This window comes from Sapajus apella, unplaced genomic scaffold (genome assembly GCF_009761245.1).
Source record: "Sapajus apella isolate SASKATOON/1434 unplaced genomic scaffold, GSC_monkey_1.0 scaffold6, whole genome shotgun sequence".
NCBI lineage: Eukaryota > Metazoa > Chordata > Mammalia > Primates > Cebidae > Sapajus > Sapajus apella.
Window position 1 is genome coordinate 37,965,704 of NW_022436946.1, and position 19,401 is coordinate 37,985,104.

The 19,401-nt window shown below is 44.9% G+C and overlaps 1 protein-coding gene across 9 annotated transcripts in view; it reads left to right on the forward strand.

The window, feature by feature from the left end:
* FYN (FYN proto-oncogene, Src family tyrosine kinase) overlaps positions 1–19,401 on the forward strand; it is a 218,201-nt gene that overhangs the window by 141,824 nt on the left and 56,976 nt on the right. For 8 of the 9 annotated variants that reach the window (XM_032274998.1, XM_032275006.1, XM_032275001.1 and 5 more), the window contains one exon: positions 16,791–17,048. In XM_032274998.1, coding sequence (XP_032130889.1) covers positions 16,802–17,048 — 247 coding nt within the window. In that variant the 5' untranslated portion in view covers positions 16,791–16,801. Of the gene's footprint in view, positions 1–15,229; positions 15,704–16,790; positions 17,049–19,401 lie in introns of those variants that run through there. The other variant, XM_032275004.1, reaches the window with a different exon arrangement.

Consider the following 19,401-nt stretch of genomic DNA (forward strand, 5'->3'; position numbering starts at 1 on the left):
CTATATAGAAAATACAAGTCTTAAGAGAGAAGCAAGATGGCTAGAAAATGATGAAGGGACTTGGAAGGGAGTGCATTTAGTGCATCCAGATTAAAGAAGAAACCTGGGGGAATGGTGAACACTCGGTGCATGTAGGCTGGTTGCACACAGGATCATTTTGTTTCGTGTGGGCTGGAAATCAGCCTGTCAGGTCGGCCTTTGTCAAAAAGAATTATGACAAAGCTGTTGTCTGGGCTTATTCCAAGTGTGTACCATCGTTACCTGGCTGGGCCAATTTGGCTTGTATTGAGCCAGAACTGGGGCAGATCATGAAACCACACTTGGGCCATCATGACCTGGAGTCTTCTAAGGCAGCTCCATTGGAACTCACCATGAACTCTCAGGACAGGCTGGTTCTGCTTAGTGCTGGGACAAAGTGCTTCTGCCAGAGCTGCTGATGGATGACTCTTGCTGGTGGATGAGCAAGAATTTCCATCCTCTGACGGTGCTGAGCCTGTAGATGTGAGTAGAGCTGTCATTACTGAAAGAATAAGCTGTGTCCTAACATTAACAAAGAGTATGTTAATGTTACATTTTTCATGCAAAACTGAAGTGTAACTCTGCATCATGATAAAGATGTTCCTGTTTGACTTGACAGAGCAGACCCCTCCACACGTGGAGGAGAATGGTGGTGATCCCCTGTGACCTCACGTTCATCTGCACCTCTAACCCAAGCCACTCCTTCAGGATCCTCTTGTGACATCATCTGTTGTGGGATTCTACTTGTTACATGCCCTTTTCAGTGGGCATTCTTGTCTTTCTTCTGATGACCTGCATTGCAGATGTCTGTCTGCGGTGTAACTTGTCCTTGTCATGTTTAGGCAGCCACCTATGCAATTGTATAAGCCTGTTCTCACTCCTACCAGCCCCAAATGATACAGTTTTTTGTGTGCCATGGCTCTCAGATAATGTCACTTATCCATAGTAAATCACCTCTGCAGCCATTTATGATTTTAGATCTTTATTCTCACATGTAACAAAAGCTGCAGCTTTGCCACAATTGGGGGTTGTTTAGGAATTATGCATAGATAGGTAGTTAGAATGGAGAGTCATTCGTCCACTTAGGAAGTCACATCTTACTTAGTTATGCCCCTGTCCAGCCACCTACATGCAGTTTCTTTCTACCCTTGGCCTCTTGGTCTGGCACCCCGCCATGCTTCTCTTTTTTCCCCAGTTTCAGTATGTGTCTGTCAAGACCCAGTGTCAGTTGGATAATGTGCAAACGCTTTTGCTTATAGGTCTCAGATTTAGCCAGATCCGTGTTAAAATGCAGTTAAACCTAGCTGTGAAACCTTAGGCAAAAAATCTTTACCTCCCTTCATTGATAATGATGATGATAATAGTAATACCCAGCAGCACAGGCTGTTGATGGATCAAAGGAGATCATTTGCATATTGCACATAGCAAAGCTTTAGGCACCATAGTGAGGGCTCAGTAGAATGGCCCCATGGTCCTTTAAGATCTGGGCTTCTGACTGCTTCTCAAGCTCAGCCATTTACCCCGCTACACATTTCAATCCCATTAAACTATAAGCTCCTTTTGAGCAGGGAGCCTGTCTTCTTCAGCCTTAGCACCCAGAGCCTCGAAATATGCTTGCCACATATTTGAGTGCTCCATAAATATGGACATAAATAAGCCGTAAGAACACTTATAGCTCTTTGAGGGCATCATGCTGTTCCACACCTCTGTGCCCTCAGATATGCTGTTCCCTTGCCTGCAGTGCCCATCTCCTCCCTGCCTGGGCTGATGTCCAGTCACTTTCACAATTGCTGACCTGGATGAATTAGAACTCCCTCTGTGCCCCCTCTCCAACCTGAGTCCCTTGACTTACTTGTCTGTCTCCCTCTTAAGTATATATTAGCTCCTTGAGGACAGAGGCCATGGGCGCTTGACTTCATACCCACAGCCCTTAGCACAGTGCCTGTCACATAAAGGGGATCAAAATATGCCTGCTGAATAAAGGCTAGAGTTGGGGCTGAATATAAATAAAAGGATATGTACAGAGAAACAAAAGTGCAAGGGAAATGAAACAGTTGAAAACTGGTGATTTGTTACTATGGTGATTTCTGAGTAACTTTTGTTTGGGGTTGGGGGGCGTTTCTCTATTCTTGTTATTGTTTTCTTTCTAACTTCATCTCCAGCAGCTCAGAAGGAGAACAGCTGTACCTAGCAACGCTGTAGGGTAGAGCCAAAGAGAAGTGGAGCCTCCCTGTGTTGAGGGAGGAGGGTCAAGACCACAGCATGTCACGAACGCCAGAATAGGTTGAGCCACATTATAAGTTATTCTTCATTTTAGCAACAAAGGCAAGTGGAAGGCATAGGTCTACTGAAAACTGTAGTAAGAAAGAGTACTTTCAACCATAGGGCAAAAAATTAAATAAAAACTGTAGGACACAGCAATGCCTAGCTCTTCTCTCATCATTAAAACTCTCATAATGTACTATTCTCAAGGCTCTGGCATAGCAGGGGGCACCTGAGCATTTATGGCCAAACCTGAGCACTTGGTCAGGTCATTCCATGAGTCCTCACAATTCCTGAGGTTCAGCCAAGGGCTGAGAGCTGTGTGTGGACTCAGTGGTCCTGCTCAATGTGTGCAGAAGGTCTCTGGGCGCCTTCAGCGTTGGTGTGAACTCCGGAGGGCTCCTTGTTGAAGCCCACATTTTCTTTTTGAGACAGGGTCTCGCTTTGTCACCCAGGCTGGAATGTAGTAGTATGAACATGGCTCACTGCAACTTCAAAATCCCGAGCTCAAGTGATCCTTCCACCTCAGCCCCCCAAGTAGCTGAGACTACAGGCGCATACCACCATGCCTGACTAATGTTTGTATTCTTGTAGTGATGGGGTTTCTCCACGTTGCCTAGGCTGGTCTCCAACTCATGGCTTCAAGTATTCTGCCTGCCTCAGTCTCCCAAAGTGCTGGGATTACAGGCTTGAGCAACCATGCCCGGCTTGGAAGCCCACTTAGCTCCACTGATGTGGAAACTGGGCTCCAAAACCTCAGAGTGACATGCTCTGTGCCGCAGGGCTGCTCAGCAGCCTGGTTCTGAGCTAATGCACTGCTTGCAGACCTTCTCTAAAGCAGAAGCCTGATATTCCAGGCTAACATGTCCTGGAGACTTGGGAACCAATCCCAAGCTGGACCTAGGAGCAGAGCATCCTTCTCAAAAAATAGCATGGTGTAGTAGGTAGAAGGTGTGAGCATATTAGATCTAGATCCATATCCAGGTCCCACAGCCTGAGTAACTCGGGAAAGTTACTCCAGTTCTGTGGGCCCAAAGTTCCTTGACTGTGAAATACACTTGCAAAGTTGCTCTGAGGATTAAATGAGATAGCATATGTAAAGGGTCAAGCAGAAAATAAGTTCTCAAAAAGTGGTTGGCGTTGTTATTATTTCTTATTGTTGTTACTATCCTACTAACTTGCCTTAATTCGAGTTTAACTGTTTGTGTCAAAGGTAATCAGAAGTTCTTATTGGTTCTCGGAGAGGTGGGGGGGACATGTAGCCTACACAGCCACTCTTTGACCTCTGTATTAGATTCTCTTCCTCTGTGTGTTGCTGCAGACTCCCTGTTATAACAAAGATGCCACTGCATGCACTCCCCCATCTCCTCCCAAAGAAGCAGTGGCCCACACAAGATCGATATTCATGCCTCTTGTGTTCAGGTCAGTGGTCCGTGCTTTAGCATAGACAAGCAGCTGTGCTCCATGAGGCTGTCTGGGACCCAGGTTCCTTCTGTCCTATGGTCCTGCCATTCCCTGTTGGGTTGCCATCCTCTGTCTGTTGAAGGCAGTTCACCAGTGCCACACCCACTTCTCAGCCCACAAGAAGTAGGAAGGAAAGTAGAGGGCAACCAGCTCCCTTTTGAAGGATTCAGGCGTTAAATATATTATACCCGGTCACAACGAGTTGACCAGAGTTAGGTTACCTGGTCACAACTAGCTGCAAGAGAGTCTGAAAATGCAGTCTTCTGCTGCAAAGCTGGAGGCCTCACTAAAGCTATTATGATAGAGGACGGTGGGGTGGATTTGGTGGGACAGCAAGGGGACAGCAGGCAGTCTGGCACACCCTTCACCTGCCTTCACCCTCCACTGCTTGCTTACTTTCAGTGACATGGATTTAGACTGCAAGGTTGCCAAGTCTGTGTCCCTTTAGACTTAGGACAACCCTGCTTGATACCAGAATCCCACAAGCTCCTAGAAAAAAGGGAAGATAAGCTGCTGTGCCATCTTTGAGGAGTGAACTTCAAGTTTAATTACTCTGCAGGACAACACTTAAAAAAAAATGTGCTCTCTACCTCATTCATATGCCAAGTGAAAAGTCACTACTAAATTGTTTTACCATAACTTTCACAAGCAGTAGTGTTTGCACAATGCATGCTGGTATATAAACCCAGTGCTCCCTTTTTTGGACTTGTTAAGAAAAACCTGACTGGGCTTCCATCAGGTGTTAAGTAGGTCATTCACAAGTGGTCTAGCCCACGGAGCACACATCCTTCCCACTGAGTAGCCACAGCTAGTCATCCCAAATACTGTTTTTTTCTTTGCTGCCAGGGAAAGCATCACTGACTGCCTTCTGGTGGTCCCACGTTGTCTTCCTCTTACTGATCTCCATCCTTTCATTTCTTCTGTGTCTCTCTTAGCACTCAATTTGCATTCATAAATGCAGACCTCTAGTGAAAACTTTACTGAGACACGCATGACAGTCAACTACCCTGGGCTCACTCAGGGTAAGGAAACCAACATCAGGGAAGACAGAGACCACCCTCCTTTCTTTCTGGCAATAAAGTATAGGAGGAGGCTGCCTGGAGTTTGCCTCTCTGCTCCCTTTGTTGCTGTCCACCACGCGCCCTAAAGAGGCCAAGGAATTGAATAGAGTTATGCTTTCTGACTGCCTACTTTATCAGCATTCACACCAAAACAGCTGCAAGAAGCTTTGAAATTCTATACCAGGGCAGTGGATACAAAAGTTATCCCTGCTGTTATTGCTGATTTCTGGCAGCTCGAATAGAGTGCCAACATAAAGACCCAGGGGCCGGGGGACCGGGCTTCATGTTCTTCTTCAAAGGAAAGACACCAGCCTCTGTCCCAAAAACACCGTGCAAGTGGCCTCACAAACAAATTCTCAGGCTGGTAGATTGAGATTGGGCTCTGACTTCATAACCAGATAAATGATCAGCAAAAATGGGAGACATGGAAACCACAAGCATTGTGCTATGAGCTCAAAGGCAAAAGAAGTCAAATTTCCTTCTCCAAAGTCTTTTCTGTGTCTTTAAAGGAATTGGATCTTCTTGACTGGAACTAGTGAATTAAAGAAAGAGAAAAAGAATGCACTGTTTTTTTTGAAAGGATGAGGCCACATTTGCAGAATCATCTGGCGGGGAACCTCTATAGAGGCTGGGAAGATTGGCAGGGCGGGTTTTTGTTCGGCCTTGGAGAGTGAACCTCCTCGGCTTTCATTCTCAGCAACCCTTGTACTCGGGGAGGGGGCGTTGATGACGCCTGTTCAGACAGCCGCTTTGTGCTAATGTGTTTTCTTGTTGCTCCGCCAGGTGACACCCTGACCCTTGGGCCCTCGGCCAGTTCTGCCACAACTGTCCCTTAAACAGCCGCAGCCCAGAAAGCCAGTCTGCCACTGTGGCCCAGATGTGACACTGACCTTTCTGTTTCTCTTTGCTGGTTCATGAGTAGAAGCCCACATTTTTGTTTTTCTTTTCTCTTTTTCTCTGGTTCGTTGTTTTTATAGAATGAGGGTGAGGAGGGTAGAAAGATACATGATTGGATATCAACATCAGGAAGAAACATCTCTCCTGTGCCTAGTGTTTCTGAAAATTTTCAGGTCGCATGAACCAGTGTGACCTACTGTTCTGTGCTCTGCTTGGATTGCCCCAGGTCCTGGGGGTGGTGGCTCAAAAGTCAAAGCATTAAAATGCCCAGCTGAGTGTCCCAACAGGAAAGGGTGAAGATAACAAGAGCGAAGATAGGCCCCCTTCCCTCCCCGACCAATCAGCATCCAGAGAACAAAGGTGCTTTGTTTCATCCTCTCCACCTTCCTAGAGCCAAGCCCAGGGGGTGGTCTTCATGACCTCACTCACAGAGAGCTCCTCCAGACACTTCACAAATCAAATTGCCTTGGTTAGGTGCCAAGGTCGATTTGAATGAGTACCGTCATTCTGAGTTTAGTGGGTGGCCCCAAGTACCTAGGACTTGTGGCCCAAAGGTTCTTAAAAACTCACTAATCCAGCCACCCTACTGTTGGTTCGGTTATCCCAGATTCCGCACTTGTCCCCTACAGGGTCCTCCGCATGTGGCTTTGCTTTTTTGTGCCCTTAATTAGAGTTTTGTAGCTGTTCATCAGCGTGCACTCACCACCCACTCCCCGCACACCCCTCACTGCTCGCTTCCCAGCACATTAGTTACGAGAACACGCTCAACAGTCTCACTGTTCTTGGGTACCTGTTAGCCTTCACACCTTCTAGAAGGAGTTGCCTCTCAACAGGCTTCGGAATCAGACACTCTCTCCATGTATGGTTGTTTCAACTTACATACAAATTCAACCAGTAGCTGATAAGATTAAAGGGAACTTATGGAAAAATAAAGTCAATTTATTCTCGTTATAAAAACATTCTTGGTATAGACATCTGAGAAATAAAGACACAGAGAGCAAAGACAGGACAGTTGCTCGTAGTGTTGTCAGCCACACACCGCCATAATCTCAGCATGTTTCCTTCTTAAGAGTTTTCTAGACATTTGTTAAATAGTTGCAATCATGTGATACTTCCTAATATAACATGAACATTTTTTCCATATTGCTGATCATTGCAGTAAATATAAGTTTTAATTTCTGCTTAACTTGTCTTTATGGGCATACCTTATAATTTAGCCATTGCCCTCATGCTAAACAACTGACAAGTTTTCTAACTTTTCAAGTGATAAATAATATTTCATAGAACCACTTCATGTCATTTTTAAAAGGCATGTCTTTAGCACACAGTTACAAGGTTAAAGGACATGCCCTGCCCCCCAACACCCTTTTTCTTATTTTTATTTTTAATTTTGAATTTCTTATTTTTTGGAGACAGTCTCACTCAGTCGCCCAGGCTGGAGTGCAATGGTGCCATCTCGGCTCACTGCAACCTCCGCCTCCCTGGTTCAAGCAGTTCTCATGCCTCAGACATCTAAGTAGCTAGGTTTACAGGCGCCTGCCACCACACCTATCTGATTTTTGTATTTTTAGTAGAGATGGGGTTTCACCATGTTGGTCAGGCTGGTCTTGAACTCCTGGCCTCAAGTGATCCACCCACCTCAACCTCCCAAAGTGCTGGAATTACAGGTGTGAGCCACCACACCTGTCCCGGTATGCCCATTTGTAAGATTTTTTATGTTGCCAAATTGGTTTACCAAATGGTTTTACACTGATTTCTGGTCTTCTGTCAGCAGTGTAAGATAGTAATATTCGTTTCAAGGAAACTTCACCACTGTTGAGCATACTTTTTTTTTAATGTGTGAATTTAGAAATGAAACATTGTATCTCACTAATCTAAATTGTATTTCTCTGAGTACTTACAAAGGTAATATTCTCACATATATTTAACAAATTGTTTTTCCTTTTTTGTTGTTGTTGCCAATTCATGTTTCTTTTTACCTAAACTTAGAGTTTCTCTTATCTATATGAATTTCTTGCATATTAAAATATTAATCCAAGAGAGTTGAAAACATATCTCCATAGAAAAACTTAAGCATGACCGTTCATTGCAGTATTATTTATAAGAGCCAAAAAGTAAAAACCCAAATGTGTATCAATTGATGAATGGGTAAACAACAGCTGGTATATCCATACTGTGGAATCTTTTTAGTGATAAAAAGGAATGACGTACTAATACATGTTACATGAATGAACCTGGAGAACATTATACCAAGCAAAGGGAGCCAATCACAAAAGGCCATTTGTGACTCTATTTATATGAAATGTCCAGAATAGGCAAATCCACAGAGACAGAAAGTAGATTAGTGGTGGCCAGGGGCTGGAGAGAGAAGGGAATGGGCAGTGATTGCTTAATGGATACTGGCTTCTTTCTGGAGCAGTGAAAATGCCTTGGAATTAGGTAATGGTGATGGTCTCCTTTATAAATATACTAGAAGCCATTGGACTGTGTGCTTCAAGAGGGTAAATTTTATGGTATATGAATTATATCCCATTTAAAATAAAATTTAAAAATATGAACTATAAGGAATTCTTCTATGGTCCAAAAAGGGTTGAGGGCAGTTGGTGGATCCTGAAAAAAACTTTACAACCTGTGCTCTAATTCTTTCTGAAACCTTTGGCATAGAAAGGGTTAAAACATATCATCCTTGTTTTCATCACCATTTCACTCTGTCTTAACCCTGAGATCCAAAGCAAAATGAACTTAAGAAGAAAATGTTCTTACCTTTTTCCTGGAGGCTTCCCAGAGTTTGGTGTTAAAACCTCATTTTGCCACTTAGGTTTGGGACTGGTTCCAGCATTCGGTTGACTGCAGTCTTTTTTTTTTTTTTTGGAGACGGAGTTTCACTCATGTTACCCAGGCTGGAGTGCAATGGCGCGATCTCGGCTCACCGCAACCTCTGCCTCCTGGGTTCAGGCAATTCTCCTGCCTCAGCCTCCTGAGTAGCTGGGATTACAGGCACATGCCACCATGCCCAGCTGAATTTTTTTGTGTTTTTAGTAGAGACGGGGTTTCACCATGTTGACCAGGATGGTCTCGATCTCTTGACCTCGTGATCCACCCGCCTCGGCCTCCCAAAGTGCTGGGATTACAGGCGTGAGCCACCGCGCCCGGCCCACTGCAGTCTTAAATCTCGCCACTGGGGTCCAATTCTTCCATTTCTCTTTTATTGAGTACTTTTGAATCTTCGAACTCAAGAAATGGAAGGTTATGCAGAAAGGAAAGAACATGTTTGTTGCAGGGATGTGAGCAGCTGCTTCTCAGCCTGGGGTCATTTGAACAAGAAAAGCCAGAGATGGGAACCCACAAAAATATTCTAGGTGCCAGCAGTATGGCTTATTCTTAAAGCAACATGACATTTTAAGAGTGATGTATGTTAGTTAGGTTCCCTTGCTGTGCAGTGTGAGACAAGGTTCATCCTCTTTCCCCTCCAGAGAGCCTTTGCAAAGTCATGCATTAATGATCGAATGGGTCCAACTCCACTTATTTCTGAAGCAAAGCTTGGGTTTGATTTTTAAGTAGGCTCTGTTCTCCCATAATTGCATGTGGCTAGTGTCTGCATTGTGTATATTCCCACTTTTACATCTATCTTCTCACCTCAGAGACTGTAATATTTTAATACTTGCTTTTGGCGAGGGGTTCTCCCTCACAGGCTCCACCAAGAGTAGAAAGCTGTTATTTTGTGCTTGGTGGAGGCATTATATGTGTATCTCAGTTTATGCAGTAAATATGTTCCAGAAAGTTTTGCCTATAAAGCATATCATATTTTAAGTGCAATAGGAAAGCTGATTTTTATACCAAGGAAGCCAGTGCCAACTCCTTCATGGTACTTATAAATACCCTTGCCACGACTAGGAAAGATGAGGAAATTAAAGGCTGCTTCAGTGTCATTCACCCAAATAGTCATTAAGATGCCAAACCACACTAAGGAAGATGGTGACTCACTGCACCTAGTGTGGTCCAGCACCTCTACAGAAGCCACTGTCTTGGGATAATGGGATGTGAATTAGGGATGGAGGTGAGGCCTAGTCCCTGAAATCAGTGCCTCTGTTAATAGTATGTATCAGTTCATTTTCACACTGCTGTGAAGAAATACCCAAGACCGAGACCAGGTAATTTGTAAAGAAAAGAGGTTTAATTGACTCGCAGTTCTGCATTGCTGGGGAGGCCTCTTTTGTAAGGAAACTTATAATTATGACAGAAGGCAAAGGAAAAGCAGGCATCTTCTTCACAGGGCAGCAGGATGGAGTAAGTGCAAGCAGGGGAAATGCCAGACACTTATAAGACCATCAGATCTCGTGAGAACTCACTATCACGAGAAGAGCATGGGGGAACTGTCCCCATGATTCAGTTGCCACTACCTGGTCCTGCCCTTGACACGTGGGGATTATGGGGATTGAAATTTGATGTGAGATTTGGGTGGGGACAGATCCAAACCATATCATGATGTGTGAGAAACTGAGCTCTCTGGAACCCATTCTTCCCTATAGGATTTTTCCCTCAATGTCTGCAGCCCTCACACTCACACCCGTGCATGGACTGGCCAGGATTCCATGGTCAGAAGACAGCTCTAGTATAGAGATTCTGTGTGCTGGCCATGGAATCAGGCGTTCTGGTTTCCGATCCCATCTCTACGACTGACGTAGCTGTGGACAACCCCTCTTTTCCTCCCTTGTAAAGTGTGGGGAAATAGCAATACCTGTGTTTTAGCGTTATTACTAGATTTTAATGGGACAGAATTTTCCAGTGTCCAGCCTTCATCTAGGCTACAGGGAACACTCATTGGATATTGGTCATGACTGCTGAGATTGGAGCCATCATCCCCATGGTGCCCATCCCACCAAAACATGTATTAGTTTTCTGCTGCTGCCCAACAAAGTACTACAAACTTAGTGACTTAAAACAACATCCATCTGTTACCTCACATTTCTGTCAGTCACAAGTCCAGACTCAGAGGGGCTGGGTTCTCTGCTCCGCAAAGCCGAAATCAAAGTGTTAGCTGATTATGTTGTTTGAAGGCTTGACTCGGGAGGAATCCATTTCCAGGTTCATTCAGGTTCTTGACCAAACTCTGTTCCTCATGGTTGTAGGACTGACATCCTGTTTCTTTGCTGTCTGCCAGCTGTGAGCTCTTCTCAACTCTGACCACCCATGTGTCTGGCCACACAGCCCCTTCATCTTTAAAACCAGCCATGGAGAATCTTGCTCACAACGAAGGCCACTTCTAATCTACTTTTCCAGGAACTGCCATGCCTTTCAAGGGCTCACCTGATTAGGTCAGGTCCACCCAGGATGGTCTTTCAAAGTCAGCTGTGCCAAATAACATAACCCATTCATGGAATGATGACCCCATCATTCGTCAGTCCTAGGGATTTACAGGGCATGTACACCAGGAGCAGGCATCTTGGCAGACAGCTCAGAATTCTGCCTACCACACTGTCATTTAGCAAGACACATATTTTTACTCCTTGCCTCCAGTTGGCAGCATGGAGAGGACTTTCCCACACTGGCAGAGTCCTGCGTGCTTTTTTTCTTAGCTGGGCTGGGGCCACTGGCGGAACCCAGCACTAATGCTGAAAGCGGTTCAGCCCTTGAATATTAACATCTCCAGAGTGCCAACCCAGCAGTGACTTTTTCCTTGCTTCAGTACCTTGGGAAATGCTTGTGATCCCGAGAGTGGCCAGCATAGCCCTGCTTTCTGTTCAGCCTCCCCAGTCCTCCCTGGCCCTTCTATCCCAGCTGTCACCAGAAGGCAGCACTGCCTGCACTCACTGATGGGGTGTCTGGATAATCTGATGCAGTGTGCTACAAAGGAGAAAAGCCCTATTGTAAAGGATTGAAAGGTGCTGGGAAATTAGGAAATTTGGGTGACAGGTTCTGTGGCCCAACCTCATTGCTGCTCGGCAGTCTCTAAATGTCCTGCTCCCGGCAATTACATGGGGAAAACTAAAGAAAGGCTTTCCTAGGCTTTCAAGGGATTAACTCTCTCCATTGAGAATGTAGCAAAAGTCCTCAAGTAGATTCTTATGGGAGTTTCTAATTTTACAAGGATCAAGAGCCCCCTGCCATGAATCTTCTATCGGAAGTCAAATAATTTCTGATGTGTCTCTGCCACATCTTATCCTTTTCCTAATGCCATTCCTGCTGACTGAAAAAGTGTTTGCCTGTTAAGCTTCCAGTTTTTGCTTTTTCCTAGAAAAGTGTGAAACCATGCAGTTGATTTGCAATTCAGCTTTAAATTCATTTTTCAACTGCCCCCATCTCAGTTGCTTGCATTTGGTTTCCAGGTTCTTAGTTCAGTTCCCTTCCTTGTTCTTTTACATCCATTATGATACCAGGAAACATGCCACCTCTAAGTACAGGCCAAATGTGGCTTTACCTGTCACTTTCCAAAGTCTGGGCTGTCTCCTGGGGGCTGTCAGGGGCAGGGAGTATGCCTAAGGGCTGTCATTTCTTCACACCCACCTACATTGGCTTCTGAGACAAAAGCGCTTATACCGCTGAAATTAAAGTTATTTGTTGTCAGTTTCACTTCCTCTTCCTGCCATTCCTCCTCCGCCTGCAAGTGTCTGTGTCTCAAGAGAAAGTAATTTGCTTATGCAGAAGACTGCCAGTGGCCCTTTCTCCATTTTTCATACCTAGGTCCTGCACACACCTGAAATCTTATCACGCGTCCTGCAAGCTTATAACTTGGGCCTACTGGCATTACTTTATTTATTGGCGCATGAGGACATATGAATGTGTCTGTATTTAATGTGCATCTTGTAGACTGGACTGTGGTCTGTAGCATCAGGAGGAGGGAGTGTATGTTCAACCAGACTCATCTTGGATCAAAGCACCCTGTTCCTGTGGTAATAGATAGATTCAATCCTTTAGGTCAGCTTCTGTCAGTCACTACAGAGCTATGTGAAGAAGCATAGCTCCTGTGGCATGGCAGCAGAAAGGGCTGAGATCTGTTGATCTGTTGATAATGTCTGCCCTACTTATGGGAGCAGGGTGCAGCGCTCCTTGAATCCTGTGTCTGCCAACTCTTCCCTAACACTATTGGAGCATCTGATAAGCTCCACAGGATTAGGGAAATTTTAAGTAGATCAAGTTCTATTTGTAGAGTAGAAACAGGGCCCCTCCCTTTGCAAACAAATTGGAGAATAGAGACTTCACAGCTGTAATCCACACGCCTTGACCACAGGCATAGGATCCAACTGGTCAAAGTACCCTTCCACCAGCTTTTCTAGGCATGACAACCTGCGGAGGACTATAGCCACCAGTTCATGGCACGTGATATTTTCCTGATCAGAGTAACTCCATGGCTCCACATTCATGATGGCATTACAGTGTTTCCTGGTACCCCACAGATCTAGAGCAAGTGAATTAGTGCATTCCATGTCACAATGCACCTACAGCATTGGACATAACAGCCACAGCACATAACTGCATAATAAAGAATATTTGTATTTTAGCATGAATGATCCAAAGTTTGCCTGGTAGCAAGGAGCCTGGGCACACCGAATATAGCTAATGATTTTTCTTCCCTATTCGTAAAATTATATATAAGCTCCTAGTTGCTTATTACAGTATATTTCTTTTTAAAAGTGGATTTTGAAAGATTATATTTTCTTAGTTTGGTTAAATGTAGGATCCTATTTTCTTCAGGGTTCTGATATGGGGCTTATTTTGTTTTGCTGGAGTTGGAAGAGTAGTTTGCAATAAGCATTCTCATTAGTTCTGGGTTCTATTTCTCTATCACGGTGAGAAAACTTCTAGAGAAAAATCAGAGCACTTCATGTCACTCTTTAAAACTGCCTGCTTCTACCTAGCATGCCTGTTCTCCTGAAGAAAGCATACTGGGTTGCATGTTAATCACATCCATGTAAGGGAAGCATTCTTTCTCCTGTATAAATCAGAATTTCTTGAACTTAACACTATTAACACTTGGGGCCAAATAACTCTTGTTTGTAGGAGGCTGCCCTGTGCACTGCAGGTTGTTTTAACAGCATTCTTGGCCTCTGCCCACTAGGTGTCACCCCTCCCCTCTGAGTGTGACAACCCAAAATGCCTCCAGACATTGCCCAATATCTCTCTTGTGGGGGAGCAGTAAAGTTACCCCTAGCTGAGAACCACTGGTGTCAGTGATGTGATTCTGTGACTCAGGTCTCACATTCTCTAATTACAGTAGATCAGTTAAATTCCTGGGGAAAAAAAAAAAAGCATGTGGGACAAGAAATGTTTTCTGTCTGGCCTTTACAGAAATGTAGAGCAACTTTCCACCATGAAAGAGTTCATATTGTATGAGCAAGGTAGCTTCAGTCTGATGAAGCAACATCAACAACAGATGATGAAATTCCTTTAGCACATCATGCCTTGGAAATAGCTTGCATTTCCTATTGGAAACTTGTTTAAATCACATCCATTTACCGTTAAGTTACAAAGCATGTTGGACACAGTATACTGTAAGCTAATCTCAAATGATTTAGTAGTAAATGTGTTCCAGATTTGGTGAGCTCAGCTCAAGCAGTAGGCGTCTCTTTTCCAAACATTTTCATTCTCAAGAACTGACATTCAATTCAGTAAGTATTTATTGAAACACGTAATATGAGAGAGCTTTAGAACAGTCTGATAGTGCTCCCATCACCCACTCCAGCAGAAAAGCAGTGCTCAGAAGAGCGCCCAGAGAGCTTCCCTGTCTGATGTGGCACCTCCCGCATTGGTTTGCAAGATAATATAGAAAAGTGTACTTTCTCCTTTGCCACCCGAAGCCCTTCCCATCCTGTGCCAACTGTGTCCTCCCCAGTGAATAAATGTTATTACACATGATGTCATGTGTTTCTTATTTGATTCTTTGGTCCCAAATGGGCTGGTTTGCAGTTTTGGCAGGCACCTTCACTGCCTGTTCTACCTGACCCCTGTCAGCTTGATGGGGTATTGTAAGTCCAAAGTGGGACCCTTTAACAACCTTATATTTCTGAATCTTCTTTGCTTCTCAGACATATACCAGTAGATTTTAAAATGCAAGGTACATTGCTGATAAAAGTCACTGGAGAGGCCTGGCACGGTGGTTCATACCTGTAATCCCAGCACTTTGGGAGGCCGAGGCAGGCAGATCACTTGAGGTCAGGAGTTTGCCTGGCCAACATGGTAAAACCCCATCTCTACTAAAAATACAAAAAAAAAAAAAAAATTAGCTGGCTATGGTGGTGGGCACCAGTAATCCCAGCTACTTGTGAGGCTGAGGCAGGAGAATCGCTTGAACCTGGGAGGCGGAGTTTACAGTGAGCCAAGATCACACCACTGCACTCCAGCGTGGACAACAGAGTGAGACTCCATCTCAAAAAAAATTTTTAAAAGTCACAGGAGGGATTGGCCTTGATACAGAGGTAAAGAAAGGGCAAAAGAGAAACATACAGGCTACAAAATCTTCACTCATCTGGTTGCTATTTATTGTGCCAGGCACTGGCAATGTAGCTGTCACAAAAATGGACAGGGTCCCGCTTTCCTGGAACTCACAGTCCACTGGGCAGTGAGACAAGTGGACAGGCGCTGTTTTAATATGGCGCCAAGTGTGCAAGAAGGAGGGAGATTGGGATGCCATGGGAGCACTTGGGAAAGCACAACCCAGCCTGGAGGGGCAGGGCAGTCGGAGAAAGCCTTGCAGAGGAAGCAGTGCCTTATTAACTAGGACATGAAGGGTACATCGCATATCAAAGAGGAAGGGGAAAAAGTGTTCAAGGCTATGTTCCAAGGCCTGAAGCGGGTAGAGGAATGGAGTCTTTGAGGATTTGAAAAGTTGGGCATGTTTGAATAGGAGAGCTGAGACAGGAAGAGTGAAAAGTAAACAAGAAGGAGGAAATGAGGATGCTTCTCAGGATGCTGACTGGAGCAACTGGGTCACTGGCAGTGCCATTTACTATGATGAGGAGCCTGGGGGAAGAGGGTTTGAGGAGGGTGGGTTGGCAACAGCTCAGGTGGGTAATCCACCACTAACTCCAGAACATGGGAATGTTTTTTTTATGTTTTTGAAGGATGTCAAAAGCTAATGGAAATCTGAAAAGTTAATTAGCAGCTTTAAGTGATTTCGTTACTATAGGGTATCATGATATCCTGCAAATATACTCGAACCTCTTAGGTTCTGCCGATTTTATTTTTCATCCAGTGACTAATTCTTAGTTTCGATGCTTAGCATCATCTTAGTGCTTAAAATTGACCAGTTTTGTGCCTGAAGGTTAGTTACCCATGAGTGAAACAGTCTAGTGACTTGATTGGAAGTTGTGTTCTGACTTATCCAACACTTCTGTGCCCTCTTCCTTCAATTTCCTGTGCCCTGACGGGAGTTTTTATTCTTTTTTTTTTTTTTTTGAGAGGGAGTTTCGCTCTTGTTACCCAGGCTGGAGTGCAATGGCGCGATCTCGGCTCACCGCAACCTCCGCCTCCTGGGTTCAGGCAATTCTCCTGCCTCAGCCTCCTGAGTAGCTGGGACTACAGGCACGCACCACCGTGCCCAGCTAATTTTTTGTAGTTTTAGTAGAGACAGGGTTTCACCATGTTGACCAGGATGGTCTTGATCTCTTGACCTTGTGATCCACCCGCCTCGGCCTCCCAAAGTGCTGGGATTACAGGCTTGAGCCACCGCGCCCGGCCGGGAGTTTTTATTCTAATGTTGCATAGGCTCATTCTACAGAGCATATGTTATTTTTTTAGATGGCTAAAGCAAGGCAAAATTGGTAAGTATGATTCAATTGTCTTTAGGCAAGTATATGCTGTTAGAGAATTTGAAGAAGTACAGGCCTCATTCGAGGAAAGTTGCTGCATGGTGAACGATGTGCTCTGTGATGATGCTGTCATCCAGAACATGTGGGGAACAAATGTGATTGTGGGGTCAAGAGAACTAAGCTTCCTCTTACTAACCACCCCCCAAGCCACTGCCTTCCCTCATGCCCCCACAGGCCTGAAATAGCCAACAGTGAGCCTCGTCAATTACTTCTCGCTAACCGTAGAACAACCCAGCCACTAGGGGGCATCCCAGCTTACGTGTCCCCTTTTTGTCCTTGGCAGGAATTTAGATAATGGGCTGTGTGCAATGTAAGGATAAAGAAGCAACAAAACTGACGGAGGAGAGGGACGGCAGCCTGAACCAGAGTTCCGGGTACCGCTATGGCACAGACCCCACCCCTCAGCACTACCCCAGCTTTGGCGTGACCTCCATCCCCAACTACAACAACTTCCACGCAGCCGGGGGCCAAGGACTCACTGTCTTTGGAGGTGTGAACTCTTCGTCTCATACAGGGACCTTGCGAACGAGAGGAGGAACAGGTAAGCCCTCAAAGTCACAGAGTACAGAGAGAGGGCAGCTGCCCTTAACTCCTTTGGGAATTGAACATCTGGGCTCCCATCACTTCCCTTTGAACAGGAGTTTCTAATCTGTCTCCTCTACTAGATAAGGGGCTGTAAGAAAAGCCAGAGCTTGATGTACAAACAAAATGCTTGGCTACAGGGGTGCAGGGTGCCCCAAGTTGCTGCTCACTGAGGATTCTGGATGGGTTGGTGAGCTACAACATTCTACTGGGGAACTGTAGGTTAATGACTCTGAGCCTCGCCTGGCTGTTTGGCACAGAAGAATTAGGGCAGCCTTTTCAAATTGCGGATGTCTGAGCCATGTCCCAGTCTCTTGAATTAGAGGCTCCAGGACTGGGCCTGGGTGTGTGTATTTTGAGTCCTCTAGATATTAATGTATTACTTCTTCCTAATCCTCGGCCTGCCTTTTTTTTTTTTTTTTTTTTTTTTTGACGTTTCTTTGTCTTTTGTACCACAAGGCTATATTTTGCTGCCTTATGTATTTGCTGACTTAGCTAATACTTTGTAAAATATCTGGCATACATTCTCAGACATATGTTTTCCAAAATATTTGTAAGTTATCTCATGCATCCTTAGTCGTCCAAATTTTCTCTGAGTATGTGAACCATGGTAACTAGATATTTGATATTATTTATTCCAAAATTATTTTGTTTATTGCAAAAGTTTGAAGGAATGCAGTGTCTCTCAGCTCATCTGGGAGTAGTTTTCTTATATAAAAGTTTAAAAGGATGCAGTATCTCTCAGCCCATCTGGCAGCTGGTACTTTCTCACCTTGGGAGGAGGCACTACTAAGGCATTAACAGGGTATTTTTTCCCTCTGCACCCAACATGCAGCTGCGTAGTTGTATCAAGGGGTCTGACCCAGAGCCTTTGGACATTATCTACTTATCTTCTGCTAGCATAGCATACTCTGCCCGTAGAAGAAGTATTTATGTTCATCCTCATGCCGTGGTGACTCTAGCTTTCCTTTTAACCCAGGCCTTGCATGGGTTGAATACATGCTAGATACCTTTACCCATCCCTCCCACCTTCCCAAAGGCACCTGGAAAGGAGAGACACAGGCAGTCCAAGACCATCTGTCTCCTAAGGATGCAGAAGAAAAAAGAGCCAAAAACGCACCCAACACAGCCCCATCCTTGTCCTTAACCACAAGAAGCATGAGGGCTTTCCCGGCCGACTGTTAATTCTGCCGACACAAGCACTGTCCTTGTTCATTCATTCCTGAGTGCTGGATATGGACCCCTGTGTCTGCAGGTATCCTTTAGTAAAGTCACTAGAGAGGGCCACCTGTGTTGAGCATGTGGGTCTCCACTGCAGTCAGGAGCATTGTTAGTCTAGGAGGCTACCTGGTTCCTTATAAAATTTGAAAGTTAAAACACAGTACCCTCAAATGTTGGCAGATTTTTCTGCCTTGAATTATTTTGTGTTAATGTATATGCACGTCCTTTCTCCCGACACTGCCTTCAGTCCTATAAGGCCAAGAACAATGTCTGTGTTTCTCTGTAACCTCCTTTGACTCTCCCCTCAGTTCCTAGAACATGGAGCATAAAAGCCCTCAGTGAGAACTTGTCAGCTGATTCAAGGAGAGAGTGGGAATGCTGGCCTTCATGTGCCTTACCTTCCCCACAGTGGAGCTGGCTTGACTTCATTTTTAAATTGTTTTTAAAGAAAGGAATTTGTTAATGGAGTGGTAAATCAGAATAGGCATGACCTTACAGGTACCTGTATTTTTGTTTTAAGCCAATCTCTTTTTTTACCTTTCAAAGAAATCGAAGGAAAGAAGGACAGTTGCCAAGTGAGCCTTGCTTTGCATGGTCACACCCCTGAATGCTAACTCTCCTAAGGAAAGTCCCACTTGGGATGGGGCAGAAAGACAAGCCCCACTCCTCTCTGTGGTCCTCGAATAGTGCCGTGACACATCTGTTCCCTTGAAACTACCTACACAGCAAACTGGCAGCTTGGTAAAAAAGTGGGCTCTGGCTGGGTGCAATGTCTCATGCCTGTGATCCCAGAACTTTGGGAGGCCAATGTGGATGGATCACTTGAAGTCAGGAGTTTGAGACCAACCTGGCCAACATGGCAAAACTCTGTCTCTACTAAAAATACAAAAAATTAGCCAGTCGTGGTGGCAGATGACTGTAATTCCAGCTACTTGAGAGGCTGAGGCAGGAGAATTGCTTGAACCCAGGAGGCAGAGGCTGCATTGAGCCGAGATCGCACCATTGCACTCCAGCCTGGGCAACAAGAGTGAAACTCTGTCTCAAAAAAAAAAAAAAAAAAAAAAGTGGGCTCCGTGTCGTGCGTTCTGTTG